The sequence below is a fragment of the Ailuropoda melanoleuca genome, chromosome 13 (assembly GCF_002007445.2).
Source record: "Ailuropoda melanoleuca isolate Jingjing chromosome 13, ASM200744v2, whole genome shotgun sequence".
Taxonomy (NCBI): domain Eukaryota; kingdom Metazoa; phylum Chordata; class Mammalia; order Carnivora; family Ursidae; genus Ailuropoda; species Ailuropoda melanoleuca.
In genome coordinates this window covers 69,130,964-69,148,499 of record NC_048230.1, presented here as the reverse complement: position 1 = coordinate 69,148,499, position 17,536 = coordinate 69,130,964, and the positions used below count along the sequence as shown (strand labels likewise).

At 40.0% G+C, this 17,536-nt stretch overlaps 1 protein-coding gene across 3 annotated transcripts in view; it reads left to right on the top strand.

Annotated features, from left to right (window-relative positions):
* The window catches only part of ITCH (itchy E3 ubiquitin protein ligase), a 126,787-nt gene that overhangs the window by 23,603 nt on the left and 85,648 nt on the right, over positions 1-17,536 (top strand). For all 3 annotated transcript variants that reach the window (XM_034641270.1, XM_019796585.2, XM_034641271.1), the window contains one exon: positions 17,295-17,385. In XM_034641270.1, the coding sequence (XP_034497161.1) occupies positions 17,316-17,385 (70 nt within the window). In that variant the 5' untranslated portion in view covers positions 17,295-17,315. Of the gene's footprint in view, positions 1-17,294; positions 17,386-17,536 lie in introns of those variants that run through there.

Here is a 17,536-nt window from a genome sequence, read left to right as displayed (position 1 = left end):
GTGTATTGATTTTTGTAGTCCATTCTTTTGGTATTGTATCATTTCCCCCGTAGTGCCTTGTTTGTTGGCCAAATTTAAGCAAATCTCCTGTTCTTTTCCTAATACCCTTTTCACCTACAAGTGCTTCTCTGCTGTGGCATCTTGTCTGAATTCTCCCTCCCTACAAAGTCAAAATTAATTACTACAGCCTGCATTTCCTTACTCATGTTACCTGCACATTAGAGAACACAGTGTCCATTTTCTAGAATTCTGATTCTTTATTTTTGGTTCTTCCTCACATTTTAAATTCTAGGAGGCAGAAGCCTTCTTATCTTTGTAAATCTATGTGGTTTTTTTTGTTTCTTTTTCTTTCTTTCTTTTTTTTTTTAAGTAGGCTCCATGCAGGGCTTGAACCCATGACCCTGAGATCAAGACCTGAACTGAGATCAAGTCAGACACTTCACCTGACTGAGCCACCCAGGTGTCTCTGTAAATCTGTGGTTTTTACTGTTACGATGGGAAACTTTCTGCAGCATGTATTCATTGGTTGCTTTTATGTTGTTATTATAGCCCTAACAACAAAAATAAAAAAAACACCCTTTTGTAACTTCATTTGTTTACAAGTAGAGGCTCTTTTGTACAGGTTACTAGTGCTCCCATTGATTTAGAGAAATGTCGGACAGTGATGATGAGTCCTTTGGATTGTAATAGATATTTTTAAGCCTTTTAATGTTTAGTAAGAAAGATATCCTAAATTCAGTTTCTTCTGAGGTGTTAGAGAAAAGTTCACCTTGACTATCATAAGTTTTACATTTTTTTTGATTGATTCAATAGATATTTCAAGGCTTACTATTAAGGTGCTTCAGGCATTGTGTCCGGCTGTAGCAGTGTAAAGATGAATGGCCCTTGATCTCAAGAAGACAGTTTGGAAGAGGAGACAGATTTGCAAACAAATACTAAGGGACAGCTCTTGAACCACTTGTTCGATTTAAAGCTGTCTATAGCACTTTACGGTATTATCTCAGTCTTTAAAGCAAAACTACAGTAAAATCTCTGTTTTATGGATGAAGAAAGCATGGCTCAGAGATTAAGTAATTTGTTCACATTTGCACAGTAAATAACAGTGATGATATGTGGATCTAGATCTGTCTGACTCCAAAGCCTGCACATTTAATTACCATGTTGTACCTCCTGGTATATGTGCAGTAAGGTTGATGAGAAGAAGAAATTCATTATTTTGCTACCAGATGACATGCTTGAGAAGAATGTTGAAGGGTAAGAGGAAGACCAGATGAATGGGAAGTTAAGGAAGGAGCAGAGCACATTTTGAATAGAAATAATAGGATAGGTAAATCACAGAAGTATTAAACAGATGGAATGTTGGGGTAAGATGAGTAATTCTATATGGTTGAAGCATGGGGTATATATGAGAGAGTGGAAAGTGAGTTAAGAGAATAGGCAAGTGAGGATCATTAGAGGTATAGAGAATTCATCTTAAAAATCGTTTTGACAGGGGCGCCTGGGTGGCACAGCGGTTAAGCGTCTGCCTTCGGCTCAGGGCGTGATCCCGGCGTTATGGGTTCGAGCCCCACATCAGGCTCCTCTGCTGTGAGCCTGCTTCTTCCTCTCCCACTCCCCCTGCTTGTGTACCCTCTCTCGCTGGCTGTCTCTATCTCTGTCGAATAAATAAATAAAATCTTAAAAAAAAAAATCGTTTTGACAACACCGTATGGACAGATTGGGGTCAGACAAGGAGAAATGTTGAAATTAGTATGGTAGTATAAGGAGAGCCAAATGAAGGGAGTAGTGATTAGGATAAAGAGGAAAATGTAAAACAATTAATTATAGGATTTTCCACTACTGTCCAACTGTTTTATTCTAATGTCTCAAGGAATTTTGCCCCTTCCGTATTTCCCAGTTTTCAGCTGTAATGGTGATGTGTGTAGGGTGTTCTTTTTTTTTTTTTTTTTTTTTAAGATTTATTTAATGGGTGGCGGACAGAGGGAAAGAATCTCAAGCAGACTCCCTGCTGAGCACAGAGCCTGACTGGGGCTCAAGTCTCATGACCCGTAAGATCATGACCTGAACTAAAATCAAGAGTCGGTAGCTCACCTGATTAAGCCACCCAGGTGCCCCTTGTAGGGTGTTCTTAAATAGTACCTTGTTTTTTTCACTTTGATGCTTGAGGGCAAGGGGTTAGCAAACTGTGGCCCAGGCTTGAAGGAGTCTGGCCTTCTGCCTATTTGTATAAATAGCTTTTCTGGAATACAGTCTCATTCATTCATTTTATGTGTTGTCTATGACTGCTGTCACACTACAAGGAAGTTGAGTAGTTCTAACAGAGATCATATGGTTCGCAAGATTAAAATGGTTAGTCCTTGGCCCTTTACAGAAAAACTCCCTATTTCAGAGCATCAGATTGAAAATATTTTGTTATCTAATAACTAAAATAAATGTGATGAATGAATAACTAAAATGATGAGTACTAATATTGTATATTGGTCATTGTTAGGTGACATCGACTACATTTGTCATTCAGAATCTACATTTCTTCCTTAATGTATTTGGAAATTATATTAGTTAACCATTCCCGAATTGCAAGGTTTCTTAGATAATGGAGTTTTAAATGTAAAGATATTTATGAAAATAAAGAATGGAAAACTCTACTGTGCAGTCAGGTCTCATAAGAAAAATAAGACATGGGGCGCCTGGGTGGCACAGCGGTTAAGCGTCTGCCTTCGGCTCAAGGCATGATCCCGGGGTCCTGGGATCGAGCCCCACATCAGGCTCCTCCGCTGTGAGCCTGCTTCTCTCTCCCACTCCCCCTGCTTGTGTTCCCTCTCTCGCTGGCTGTCTCTATCTCTGTCAAATGAATAAATAAATAAATTCTTTAAAAAAAAAAAAAAAGAAAAATAAGACATGTTGTTAGCCAGTCCAACAGGGACCAAGAAATAGTTTAAAGCTGCAAGATTATTTAAAATTACATCATAGCTCTGGCAACCAAATTATTTTGTCATTCTGGCAGCCCCAGGTATCAGTTGATCCTTGTTGTAGTGTTTTGACAATCGATGTATAGAACTTGCAATTTCGCAATTTCAGACTACTCGAGTTACCAAATTGGTGTAGCCTATCTCCATCGTATAGGCTGTTCTATTGGGAACAGTTTTCATGCTAATTCCTTTTTTCCCCCCGAATGTCCTTTTTTTATGGCATCCTATTTTTGTTTCATGAATGTAGTATCTTTTCATCTCTCTGAGGATGTTAATACATTTTTAAAGTTCTCTTTGTTTTCTTTGGCATCACTTCATGATAGAAGCTTTTCACATTGCCTGCTAGTATTTTATCATGTTCAAGAATGGGAGACTAAAAATTGGCCTGGGAGCTCTGAGTGTGCATGTAGGAAGGAGAAGCTTGTTAACAGAGAATGGGGATCTATGAAGTTGGGGAACTTCATAAAAAGACTCATCTTGTCTACTGCCTGGTTGATTAAATCTTGACTACCGCCAAGTGGGAAAGGACGATGGGAGTTTTGTCGTTCAGTTTGAATATGTTCTTTTCTCCTGTTTTTGATATTACTGGGCATCCTTCTGCTGTGCCTGGCATCTCCCATTCCAGAGATGCTCTACTTTACCCTCTCTAGAGGAAAAAAACCTGAGCTTTCTGGTGTGAAGTAGGGGATTTAGGAATCAAGATGTTTGGTAGGCAGCTTCCAAACAATCTTGTTTATGTATCTTAACTTTACTCCCTACTTCCAGAATTACCTGGTGCCTCTCTTGAAAACACTACAGTGTAAACCATCTTGGTGCTAGGCTTTTCCCTGTTTCCAACCATAGGAGTCGACTTTCTTGAGTGTGCTGTCAATTGGCATTGGTCTGTCTACTTTGTAGCTTACTGAAGATAACTGTTCGTTATCTCTACTTTTATTTTTCCTTACCTTTACTATAGTTACATCTTTGATTTTAAAAATTTCTTTGCTAGAGTTTATTACTTTTTTAAGATTTTATTTATTTGACAGAGAGAGAGAGCACAAGCAGGGGGAGTGGCAGGGAGAGGGAGAGGGAGACCAGGACCCTCAGATCACAACCTAAGCTGAAGGCAGATGTCCAACCACCTGAGCCACCCAGGCGCCCCTTTTGCTAGAGTTTAGAGGGAATTTGAAACAGGATTCAGATGTGCATGTGTAATCTATCATTTTGTAAAAGACCTTTCTCCACATATTTCATTTTTCTCTTTTTGTTGATTTCCTGCATTCTTTTGGATTTATATGTTTTTTTCTCTTAAATCTCTTTTCTCCATACTGGTTTGGAATTTGTGCACTCTGTTTTTAATTTTTTACTGCTTCCTTTTGAAATTTCAACTTGCATATTAACTTCACGAAAGTTGATCGGTATCTTTGCCTTGCTGAGCCATAGAAAGATCTTAGAAATAAACTCCAGTTATCTTCATTCCTGTTTTTCATGCTGTTACTCAGTATTTTAGCTTTGTATTTTTAAACCCCCAAATTAGACATTCTTTCATGTATTTTATATTTATCTAATGTTTACCACTTTCTTAGTCACTTTTGTATCTTGAGTTGCAGAACTTCCTTTAAGAATCATTGTCTTTGGGGCGCCTGGGTGGCTCAGTCGTTGAGTGTCTGCCTTCAGCTCAGGGCGTGATCCTGGAGTCCTGGGATCTAGCCCCATATGGGGCTCCTCTGGGAGCCTGCTTCTTCCTCTCCCACTCCCCCTGCTTGTGTTCCCTCTCTGGCTGGCTGTTTCTGTCTCTGTCAAATAAATAAAATCTTAAAAAAAAAAAATCATTGTTTTTACTCCTGAAGTACATCCTTTAGAATTTCTTATAACTTCTTGGCCTTTAAGCTAAAATCAGGTGTAGAATTTCTTCTAGTGAGGGTCCATTGGTGGTAAAATATTTTAGCCTAGAAAATTAAAAAAAATTTCCCTAATTTTTTTGTTTTTGTCTTAAACAGCTTTATTGATACGTTCACACACCATATAATATACCCATTTAAAATGTACAGTTAAGTGACTTCTAGTATATTCAGTGTTGTGCAGTGATCACAACAATCAGTCTTTTTTTTTTTTTTTTTTAAGATTTTATTTATTTATTTGACAGAGACAGAGACAGCCAGCGAGAGAGGGAACACAAGCAGGGGGAGTGGGAGAGGAAAGAAGCAGGCTCATAGCGGAGGAGCCCGATGTGGGGCTCGATCCCATAACGCCGGGATCACGCCCTGAGCTGAAGGCAGGCGCTTAACCTCTGTGCCACCCAGGTGCCCCACACAACAATCAGTCTTAAAACATGATTACCCCATAAAGGAATCTCTGCATCTCTTAGCTCTCATCCCAAATCTCACATCTGCTCAGCCCTAGGCAACCAATGATCTACTTACTATCTCTATAGATTAGTTTACTCTGGACATTTCGTGTAAATGGAATCATTTACTATCTGGTCCTTTGACTGGCTTCTTTCACTTAGCATACTATTTTCAGGGTTTGTGATACAGATTTTACCAGTGCTTTGTTTCTTTTTATTGCTGAATAATATTCCATTGTATGAATATACCACATTTAAAAAATCCATTCATTATTTGATGGACATTTGGGTTGTGTTTTCTATTATGAATAATGCTGTGAACATGCATGTGCAGGTTTTTGTGTAGGCATGTATTTTCATTTCTCTCGGGTATATCCCTAGAGAAGAATTGCTGTATCGTATGGTAATTCAGTATATTACTTGTTGAGGAACCACAGAACTCTATTCCATTGCAGCTGCACCATTTTACATTCCTGTTAGCACTGTATGAAGGTTCTAACTTATGTATATTCTCATCAACAGTAGTCATTGATCATTTTGATTATAACCATCCTAATAGGTGTGAAGTGGTATCTCATTTTGGTTTTGATTTGCATGTCTTTGATGATTAATGATGTTGAGTATCTTTTCATGTGCTTATTGGCCATTAGTGTATCTTTGGAAAAACGTCTATTTGGGTATTTTGCCAATACTGCTTGTGAGAGTTCTTTATATATTTAGATACTTTTGTCAGATATATATAATTTACAAAAATTATCTTGCATCTTGTAGGTTGGCTTTTCACGCCTGGGTGGCACAGCGGTTAAACGTCTGCCTTCAGCTCAGGCCGTGATCCCAGCGTTATGGGATCGAGCCCCACATCGGGCTCCTCCGCTATGAGCCTGCTTCTTCCTCTCCCACTCCCCCTCCTTGTGTTCCCTCTCTCGATGGCTGTCTCTATCTCTGTCAAATAAATAAATAAAATCTTAAAAAAAAAGATTTATTTATTTTAGAGAGAGAGAGTGTGTGTGCACGTGCTCCGTCCTGTGTGCCTGCGCTTTGGGGGAGGGGCAGAGGTTGAGGGAGAGAGAGAATCCCAAGTAGAATCCCTGCTGAGTGGGGATTGCTACATGGGGCTCAGTGTGAGGGGCTTGATCTCACAACCTTGAGATCATGACCTGAGCTGAAATCATCTGTTGGAGGCTTAACCAACTGAGACACCCAGGCTTCTCACTTCTTGATGGTGGTTTTGAAGCACAAAAATTTGAACTTTTAATTTACATCCAGTTTATTTTGCTTTTGCTTTTATATCTGGTTCTGTTTGAATTTTAGGTTTTTTTTTTTCTTTTCCTTTAAAAAAATGCCATTGGGATTTTGAATGGGATTGCACTGGATCTGTAAATCTTTCAACCCAGGAATATGGCTGTCCTTCCATTTATTTGTGGCTTCTTTTGTTTCTTTCAGCAGAGTTTTGTAGGTTTTTAAAGAATATTTTATTTATTTATTTGAGAGGGAGAGAGACAGTGTGAGAGAGAGGGGGAGCACGACCGAGAAGGAAGGAGAGGGAGAAGCAGACTCCCCCCTGAGCAGGGAGCCAGATGTGGGGCTCAATCCCAGGACCCCCGGATCATGACCTGAGCCATAGGCAGATGCTTAACCGACTGAGCCACCCAGACACCCCGAGTTTTGTAGTTTCCATCTCCTTGGTTAAGTTTATTCCTAAGTATTTTATTCTTTCTCGTTCTTTTGGAAGTGGGGATTGTTTTATTTATTTTTTTCTGGCCTGATCGCTTTGGCTAGGACTTATGTTGAATAGAAGTGGTGGGAGTTGTCATTCTGTCTTATACCTAGTATTAGAAGATAAGCTTTTAATTTTTCACCACAGAGTGCGATATTAGTTGTGGGCTTTTCATGTATACCCTTCATTTTGTTGAGGTAATTTTCTTCTATTCCTAGTTTGACAGTTTTTTATCATGAAAGACTATTGAATTTTGTCAGATGCTTTTTTTTTTTTGTATCAGTTGTGATAATCATGTGTTCTTTAGCCTTACTTCTTTTAATTATAACACACTGATTTTTATATGTGGTAATCCTTGCAACCCAGTGATGAATCCCACTTGGTCATAGTGTAGTAAGCCTTTTAATATGCTGTTGAATTTGGTTTGCTAGTATGAAAAACTGAACATTTCAAATGTTCTGAAAATCAAATTCTTCTCCCACTTCATGGTTTCTTTTCTTCTCTTCTTTCTTTTTTTCTTTTTTTTTTTTTTTAGGATTTATTTATTTATCTTAGAGCATGTGGGGGGGGGCAAAGGGAGAGGGAGAGAGAATCCTCAGACAGACTGTCCACTGAGCATGAGCCAGGAGGCTGAGATCATGACCCTGAGCCCAAAAGAAGAGTCCAACACTTAACCGACTGAACCACCCAGGTGCCCCCCACTTCATGGTTTCTTATTGCTGCTCATTGTGGTGGTTTGCTTATTCGATGACATTTCCAAAACAATTTTGTATAGTCTGTACTCTTTGTCATGTATGCCACTGAAGTCTGTTCTGTTAGATTAGTGGTCAGCTAGTGATTTGACGGATATCCTTAAAAACTTGGAACCAACTCCCCCCCCCCCAACACTAGCATGTTTGCAGACTGGCTGTGTTTGGACACTCCTGTGCTTAGCCAGGCAATTTAAAACTGTCTTAGCCTTTCCTTCCTGCTTGCATGGAGCCTGAAGTTCTCTGTCAGAGTTAAGAGCCAGGATCTTCTCCTCCTGGCCCTTCTGAGCATGCATCCACCCCTGGGCCTTTGCATGGACTTCTAGGTTTAATATAATACCCAAGAGTTTTTCAAAGCCCTCATTCCCCCAAATGTCTTGTTCTCTAGTCTCTTCCTTCCCAGTTTTTTCCATTTATGTATTGTGTGCCCCACCTATTATCCCTTGCCCAGGGTGGCAGTGGTTAATACATTTGCTTTTAAATTCTTTTGACAGACACTGCCTGGGAAGCTATCTCAGCCGCAAGGAAGCTCCTAGGCTGGGAGAACAAAGGCAAGAGAAGTTCTTGAGCCAGTCCTTCATGTAACTTCTAGAGGTCAAAACATACACAGTTCTTTTGTATGGGTCCAACTTAATTTTTTTTTTTTTACATATGGTCGGGCAGTTGTCTCAGCACCATTTGTTGAAGCGATGGCAGTGAATTTTTAGATATGACACCAAAAGCACAATCCGTGAAAGACAAAACTTAGAAATTGGACTTTATTAAAATGTACTATGTGATAATGTGATTTTATAATAAAAAAAATATGTATCTTTTTCAATCCTGTTCCTGACACAGAGCTCCTAAAATGCTTGGAATTCCCTAAGTGATGAGTGTGATAAAGGTGTCTTTTGTTATGTTGATGAGGTGACTTTTAGACTATGTCTTAAGGATGGAAGCTGGTTGCTCTTGCAGGCAACCATGTGATTAGAGATTGGGGAACTTTCAGTCCTGTCCCTGTCCCTGTCGGTTCCCCACCCCCCTCCATGAGGAGAGGGCTGGAGATCTGAGTTCAGTTGATAATGGCCAGTGATTTAATCAGCCACACCTATCCATAAAAATCTAAAAGGATGGGGTTCAGAGAGCTTCCAGGTTGGTGAATACAGGAAGATTTGGGGAGAGTGGTGCACTGGCTGAGGACCTGGATGCTTCACACCTTTTCTCCATACCTTGTCCTATGCATCTCTTTCATCTGGCTGTTAGTGATATCCTTTTATAATAAACTGGTAATCTAGGAATCTGTGAGCCACTCTAGCAAATTAATCAAACCCAAGGAGGTAATCATTAGAATCTCCAGTCTATAGCTGGTTAGTCAGCACAAGGACTTGGGACTAGCATCTGAAATGGGATGGGGGAGCTTGTAGGACTGATCACTTAACCTGTGGGATCTGACACTATCTCTGGGTAGATACTGTCAGAATTAAGTTGTAGGACACCCAGCCGGTGTCGGAAAATTGCTTGTTGGTGTGAGGAAACCATCCCCATCCACCACATACACCCACATTTTGGAACCTTTACATTGCTAAGAGAACGAAAGGAGAAGCCATAGGCTGTGAGAAAATATTTGCGAAACACAGATCTGGTAAAGGACTTGTTCCTAAAATACATAAAGAATTCTTAAAATGTAATAATGTGAAAACAAGTAAAAAATGAGCAAAAGATCTGAAGAGATACCCCCAAACAATGTACATAGATGCCAAGTAAGCATATGAAAAGACCTTCAACATCATGTCATGGGAATTGCAGATTAAACCATCAGTGAAATATTACTGCACGTCTATTAGATTGGCAAAATTTTGAAAAACTAATAATACCAAATGCTGGTGAAGATATGGAACAATAGGAATTCTTTTTTTTTTTTTTTAAGATTTATTTATTAGAATGAGAGCAAGCATGGGGAGGATGTGGGGAGAGGCAGAGGGAGAGGGAGAAGGAGACCCCCCCGCCACTAAGCAGGGAGCCCAGCCTGGGGTCAATTCCAGGACCCCCTGAGATCACTACCTGAGCTGAAGGCAGACACTTAACTGACTGAGCCACCCAGCCGCCCTAGGAGTTCTACTTCAATCCTAGTAGGAATGCAAAATGGTGCAACTACTTTGGATTACCATTTGGCAGTTTTTTTACAGGGTTAAAACATAGGCTTACCATTATTCAGCATTGTATACCTATTTATTCAATTGAATTAGAAACAAGTCCACAAATAACCTGTACATGAATATTTATAGCAGCTTTTTTCATAATTGCCCCAAACTGGAAGCAAGCAAGATGTCCTTTGATAGGAAAATGGAGAAACTGTGGTATAAACATAAAATGGAATATTGTTCGGCAGTTTAAAAAAAAAGTTGTCAAGCCATGAAAAAGGATGGAGGAACCTTTAGTAATATTGCTGAGTGGAAGAAGGCAATCTGAAAAGGCCCCAAATTGTATGGTTCCACCTACCTGACATTCTGAAAGAGGTGAAACCTTTTAATGTTATTTTTTTTAAAGATTTTTTATTTTATTTTATTTTATTATATTATGTTAATCACCATACAGTACATCCCCAGATTCCGATGTAAAGTTTGATGCTTCATTAGTTGCGTATAACACCCAGTGCACCATGCAATACGTGCCCTCCTTACTACCCATCACCAGTCTATCCCATTCCCCCACCCCCTCCCCTCTGAAGTCTTCAGTTTGTTTCTCATAGTCCATAGTCTCTCATGTTTCATTCCCCCTTCTGATTACCCCCCTTTTCTTTATCCCTTTCTTCCCCTACCGATCATCCTAGTTCTTATGTTCCATAGATGAGAGAAATCATATGATAATTGTCTTTCTCTGCTTGACTTATTTCACTTAGCATTATCTCCTCCAGTGCCGTCCATGTTGCAGCAAATGTTGAGAATTCATTCTTTCTGATAGCTGAGTAATATTCCATTGTATATATGGACCACAGCTTCTTAATCCAGTCATAAAGATTTTTTTTTTTAAATTTGTTTATTTGACAGAGAGATAGCCAGCGAGAGAGAGAACACAAGCAGGGGGAGTGGGAGAGGAAGAAGCAGGCTCCTAGCGGAGAAGCCTGATGTGGGGCTGGATCCCAGAACGCCTGGATCACACCCTGAGCTGAAGGCAGACACTTAACGACTGCGCCACCCAGGCGCCCCTAAGGTGTTATTTTTAAGTAATATTTACACCCAGAATGGGGCTCGAATTTACAACCCTGAGATCAAGAGTCTCTACTGACTGCTCAAGCATGCTCTACGGACTGAGCCAGCCAGGCACCCCTGGACTTATTTACTTACTTTATTTTTATTTTTTAAAATTTTAGGGGCGCCTGGGTGGCTCAGTCGTTTAAGCATCTGCCTTCAGCTCAGGGCGTGATCCCGGCATTCTGGGATGGAGCCCCCCCATCAGGTTCCTCCGCTGGGAGCCTGCTTCTTCCTCTCCCACTCTCCCTGCTTGTGTTCCCTCTCTTGCTGGCTGTCTCTCTCTCTCTGTCAAATAAATAAAATCTTTAAAAAAATTTTTTTTTAGTAATTTCTTAAAAGATTTTATTTTTAAGTAATCTCAGTATCCAGCGTGGGGCTTGAACTTACCACTTCAAGACTGAGAGTTATATGCTACAGTGACTGAGCAGCCAGGTACCCCTGGACTTCTTTCTTTAAATTGAAGTATAGTCGACACACAATGTTACGTTATTTTCAGGTATACAACATAGTGATTTGACAGCTCTGTATGTTTTACTATGTACACCACAGGTGTAGCTGCCATCTGTCACCATACATCACTATTATAACACCATTGATTTGTTCCCTATACCTTTCATCTCCATGACTTACTCATTTCATAACTGGAAGTCTGTACCTCCCACTTTCTTTGCCCATTTTGCCTGTCTCCTCACTCTCGCCCCTCTGGCAACCACCAGTTTGTTCTCTGTATTTATGGGTCTGCTTCTGCTTTTTTTGTTTGTTCATTTGTTTTGTGTTTTATATTCCACATATAAGTGATATCATGTGGTACTTGTCTTTCTCTGTCTGACTTACTTCATGCAGCATAATACCCTCTAGGACCAGCCATGCGCTTATAAATGGCAAGATCCTTTTTTTTTTTTTTTAATGGCTAAAACTCCGTTGTGTATATATACCACATCTTTATCCATTCATCTACTGATGGGCATTTAGGTTGCTTCCATATTTTATCTATTGTAAATAATGCTGCAGTAAACATAAGGGTGCATATATATATTTTCAAATTAATGTTTTCAGTTTTCTTGGGTAAATACCCAGTGGTGGAATTACTGAATCGTATGGTATTTCTATTTTTAATTTTTTGAGGAACCTCCATACTGTTTTCCACAGTGGCTGTACCAATTTACATTCTTACTAACAGTGCACAGGGTCCCTTTTCTCAGCATTCTTGCCAATACTTCTATTTCTTGTATTTTTGATACTAGGTATTGTGACGGGTGAAATTGTGGACTTAAAAAATAAACAAAACTTCCAGAATATTCCAGGCACTGATTAACAGGGTAGAAAAGGTGCCTACTTTTGTGGACTTTAGAGTGAATAAACCAGAAAAGTTTCAGTGATGTCATAGAAAGTGATAGGATGGCTACTTTAGGTTGGATAAGTCCAGACAGATATCTCTGAGGAGGTGATATTTAACTTGAAGCCTGAATACAAGATGTTAGCTATTTTTTTATTTTTATTTTTATTTTTTTTAAAAGATTTTATTTTTATTTATGTGACAGACAGCCAGCGAGAGAGGGAGCACAGCAGAGGAGTGGGAGAGAAAGAAGCAGGCTCCCAGAGGAGGAGCCCGATGTGGGGCTCGATCCCGGAACACCGGGATCACGCCCTGAGCTGAAGGCAGACGCTTAACGAATGCGCTACCCAGGCGCCCCTAGCTATTTTTTAAAAAAAAAGATTTATTTATTTATTTGAGAGAGAGATCGAGAGAGAGAGAGAGAGAGAGAGAGAGAGCTTGTGCATGAGCTGGAGGAGGGGCAGAGGAAGAATCCTCAAGCAGACTCCCCACTAAGCCATGTGGGGCTTGACCCCAGGACCCCGAGATCATGACCTGAATGGAAATCAAGAGCAGGATGCTTAACCAACTGAGCCACTCAGGTGCCCCTATTTAAAGATAGAGGAAAAAGCATTCCCCACAAAGGGAACAGTTAGGTACAAAGGCTGTAAAGCTGGAATGACCTAGTGTGTTTGAGAAATAGAAAGAAAGCACACTTTTACTGGGTAAGGGGGAGAATGATAGGAGGTAAGATCAGAGTCAGTCATGGGTGGAATGGAGTCAGGCATGTGTAAACCAGGGGAAGGAGTTTGGATTCTGTTTTAACTGAAGGAGGTTACTGAGTATTTAAGCAGAGTAGAATATGATCTTATTTTTTTTTTTTTAAGATTTATTTATGAGAGAGAGAGCGGGCACAAGCAGGGGGAGCTGCAGAGGGAGAGGGGGAAGTATACTCCCTGCTGAGCAGGGAGCCTGACAATGGGGCTCAATCCCAGGATCCTGGATCATGATCTGAGCCAAAGGCAGACGCTTAAACGACTGAGCCAGACTGAGCCACCCAGGCACCCCGATCTAACTTATTTTTAAAAGAGTACTCTAGTTGCTGTGGGGAGAATGTTGGGACAGGGAGGGAGCCGGAGCCGGGAGCAAGTGCTGAAGCAGGGAGACCATTTTTATGACTTCTGTTAATTTGTTGACAAGGAAGGAATGGGTGTTTGTAGCTTGGACTAGGATGCTTAAGAGAAGGAGAAAAGTATCTATATAGTAGGGTATGTTTAGAATTTATTGAGGGGGGCGCCTGGGTGGCACAGCGGTTAAGCGTCTGCCTTCGGCTCAGGGCGTGATCCCGGCGTTATGGGATCGAGCCCCACATCAGGCTCTTCTGCTATGAGCCTGCTTCTTCCTCTCCCACTCCCCCTGCTTGTGTTCCCTCTCTCACTGGCTGTCTCTATCTCTGTTGAATAAATAAATAAAATCTTAAAAAAAAAAAAAAAGAACTTATTGAGGGAAAGATAATGCCCATATGTTTGGCTTGAGCAACTGGATGGATGATGTGCTATTGAGGCCAGGGTGAGTGTGAAATTTAGTCATTTTAGCCAGGTAGGTAGGCAGTTGTAAGTAATGGTCAAACCTAAGAGTCTGGAGCTCAGGGGAAAAGATGGGACTTGAAGTGTAGATTCTCTATTATATCTACTCTCTGTATCCTGTTTTAAAAATTGTGCAAATCATCTGTGATACGTGCTTTCTTTTAAAAACCTCACACAGGGGGCGCCTGGGTGGCACAGCGGTTAAGCGTCTGCCTTCGGCTCAGGGCGTGATCCCGGCGTTATGGGATCGAGCCCCACATCAGGCTCCTCTGCTATGAGCCTGCTTCTTCCTCTCCCACTCCCCCTGCTTGTGTTCCCTCTCTCGCTGGCTGTCTCTATCTCTGTCAAATAAATAAATAAAATCTTTAAAAAAAAAAAAAACCCTCACACAATACATATAAAACCAAAGATCCCTGGGGCGCCTGGGTGGCACAGCGGTTGAGCGCCTGCCTTCGGCTCAGGGCGTGATCCCGGCGTTATGGGATCGAGCCCCACATCAGGCTCCTCTGCTATGAGCCTGCTTCTTCCTCTCCCACTCCCCCTGCTTGTGTTCCCTCTCTCGCTGGCTGTCTCTATCTCTGTCAAATAAATAAATAAAATCTTTAAAAAAAACAAAACAGAGATCCCCATGACCACCTTCTTTATATATTCCTCTCCTTCACAGAGGTAACCATTGTGACCAGTTTTGGATATATACTTTTTCTGCATTTATTTATATGTACCTATAGGAATATATAGTTTGTTTTTGTTTGCAAAAATAACACCATATTATATATATTTTGTAACTTAAATATTCTTGTAATCATTTAATTTCAGTCATTAGTTACTTGTTTTAATGGCTGCATAGTATTCTGTTCTATGGTATGAATATGTGATTTAACTGGTTGCCAATTGATATTTAGGTGGTTTCTTTAGGTTTTATTTTTTGCTATTATATGTCTGATGATTGTAATTTTTTTTTTTTTAAAGATTTTTTTATTTATTTGACAGAGATAGAGACAGCCAGCTAGAGAGGGAACACAAGCAGGGGGAGTGGGAGAGGAAGAAGCAGGCTCACAGCAGAAGAGCCTGATGTGGGGCTCGATCCCAGAATGCCAGGATCACGCCCTGAGCTGAAGGCAGACGCTTAACCGCTGTGCCACCCAGGCGCCCCTTTTTTTTTTTTAAAGATTTTTTTTGATGATTGTAATTTTTCTTATTAAAATACTTGATATATAAAATACATATGAGTTCATAAATTATTAAAATTACCAGCATGTTTTTGTAGAGCATCTCTTTCGACTACAGTGATTCTTTATAATTATCTGGAGAGAATCAGTGTTCCTGAAAATGTAGTCTGTACTTTCATGAATCTTTTCTGTATGAAGTTAATTTGAGTTTTTAAAATATATTTTATTTTTGTAGAAATCTTAAATTTATTTTCTTCGCAACTTTGTAATTAATGTTAACTTAGAATAATTAATCTATGCCATATTATAAAAAAGGATATTTTTCCAGCAATAAATTGTTGTCAGCATCAGCAACTAGAATAGTAGTTTATCATGCAGATGTTGGACTTCATTTGGTGTCTCTTGATTTACTTGTCTTGATGTCATAGTACTGTTACATACATTCTTTGGGTATTGAGGAGAAGGTAATAACTGTACAGAATGTTATAATGTTGTCTTTGAGGACCTTTTGTATTACAAGCACTTTGAATCAGAAGAATATCCTGGGACGCCTGGGCGGCTCAGTTGGTTAAGTGTCTGCCCTTGGCTCGGGTCATGATCCCAGGGTCCTGGAATCAGGTCCCACATTGGGCTCTCTGGTCAGCGGGGAGTGTGCTTCTCTCTCCCTCTACCCCTCCTTTCTGCACATGCTAAGGTGCCTTTTAATTTATAAATTTTTAAATTATTTCATCAAACCTATATAAACGTTTGCTATGTGTCAGGCACTGTTTTGGGCTTCTGGGTTTCATCAGTGGACAAAACAAAGATCTCTGCTTGCATGGAGTTTATATTCTAGCCTAGAGAGTCGAAACCAATAAACTTAACAGCCAAGTAAATTACTTAGTATGTCAGAAGGTGATATATTCTGTAGAAGGAAAAAAAATGACAAGGGAGGTGGAGCAGACTGAAATATTGTCAAGAGAACAAGTAAAACAAAAGTTCTGAGGCTAGAATGTGCTGGCATATTTGAGGAATAACAAGGAGATAAGTGCCTGAGTAGGTTAGGAGAGTAGAAGGAAGTAAGATCAGCAAGTTGGGAGCAGGGGTAGCATGGGTCATTTAAGGTCATTGTATTGACCTAGGCTTTTACTCTGGGTAAAATGGAAGCCTTTGCAAGGTTCTGAACACTTTATTTTTTTATTTTTAAAGATTTTACTTATTAGAGCGAGAGAGAGCACAGGCAAGTTCAGGGCAGAGGGAGAGGGAGAAGAACGCTCCCTGCTGAGCAGGGAGTCCGACATGGGGCTTGATCCCAGGACAGTGGGATCATGACCTCAACCAAAGGCTGTGTTCAGAATAGGCACTGAAGCTAGGCACCAGGTAGAAACAGGGAGACTTGTTGATAATTGAAGTAACTTAGGAGGGAGGCCTAATCCAGGAAAAAAAGTCAGGCTCTCAGAAGCCACTGTGAACAGATTGATAGTAGAGTTGGTGAGAAATGGTTGGATTCTGGATATATTTTGCAGATAGTGTTACTGGCAGATATGAAGGGAAGTGAAAAACAAAGGCAGGATGACTCCAAGGTTTTTAGCCTGAGCATCTGAAAGGATGGAGTTGTTATCAGAAGTTCAGTTTGATGTGTGAAGTTTGGGAGGGGTGTCTTTTAGATGCGTAAGTGAACTTGTTTGGAGTTGGGGTAGAAGTATAGTTGGGACTCACTGGTGTGTGTGTGTGTGTGTGTGTGTGTGTGTATATATTATATATATGTATGTAATATATATATATATAATATATATAATACATATGGCATTTAATATATATATATATATTATATAATATATATATGACATTTAAAGCCATAACACTGGATGATATCCTTGAGGAAATGGGCATAGAGAGATAAGAGGGAACCAGGAACTGAGCCCTAGGGCACTCCAACATTAAGAGAGGGGAGAAAACAGGAGGGATTGTCAAAGGAGCCTAGGAACAATCAGTGAGGTAGGCAGAAACCTAGAGAATGTGTCTTGGGAACTCAAGGGAAGAATGTGAACCATAGAAGAAGGAATGATAAGCTATGTCATTTTGTTGATAGGTTAGGCAAGATGAATACTAGAATTGAAAATTTTATTCAGCAATGTTAAGGCCACTGTTATTGTGTGGTCTTCAGTAAGACATGGAAATAGCCTGGTTAGCCCTATACATATTTTTTATATGGGATCTTTTCATGTTTAAGTGTCTCTTTTTCAATGCTCAGATTTGCCGTCCTGTTGGTGGTATGTCTGGCAGTGGATCACAGCTTGGTTCAATGGGTAGCCTGACCATGAAATCACAACTTCAGATCACTGGTAAGTCTTAAAAAGATCTACTGCTATAATTTTTCCCCCCAATATAAAAAATGATCTTAAGAAAATCTTCAATGGCTCTTTTATATCAGGTGTTGAATTAATATTTGCTTAATGAATGAATGAACAGAATGTTTAGTTGTATAAAAATTAT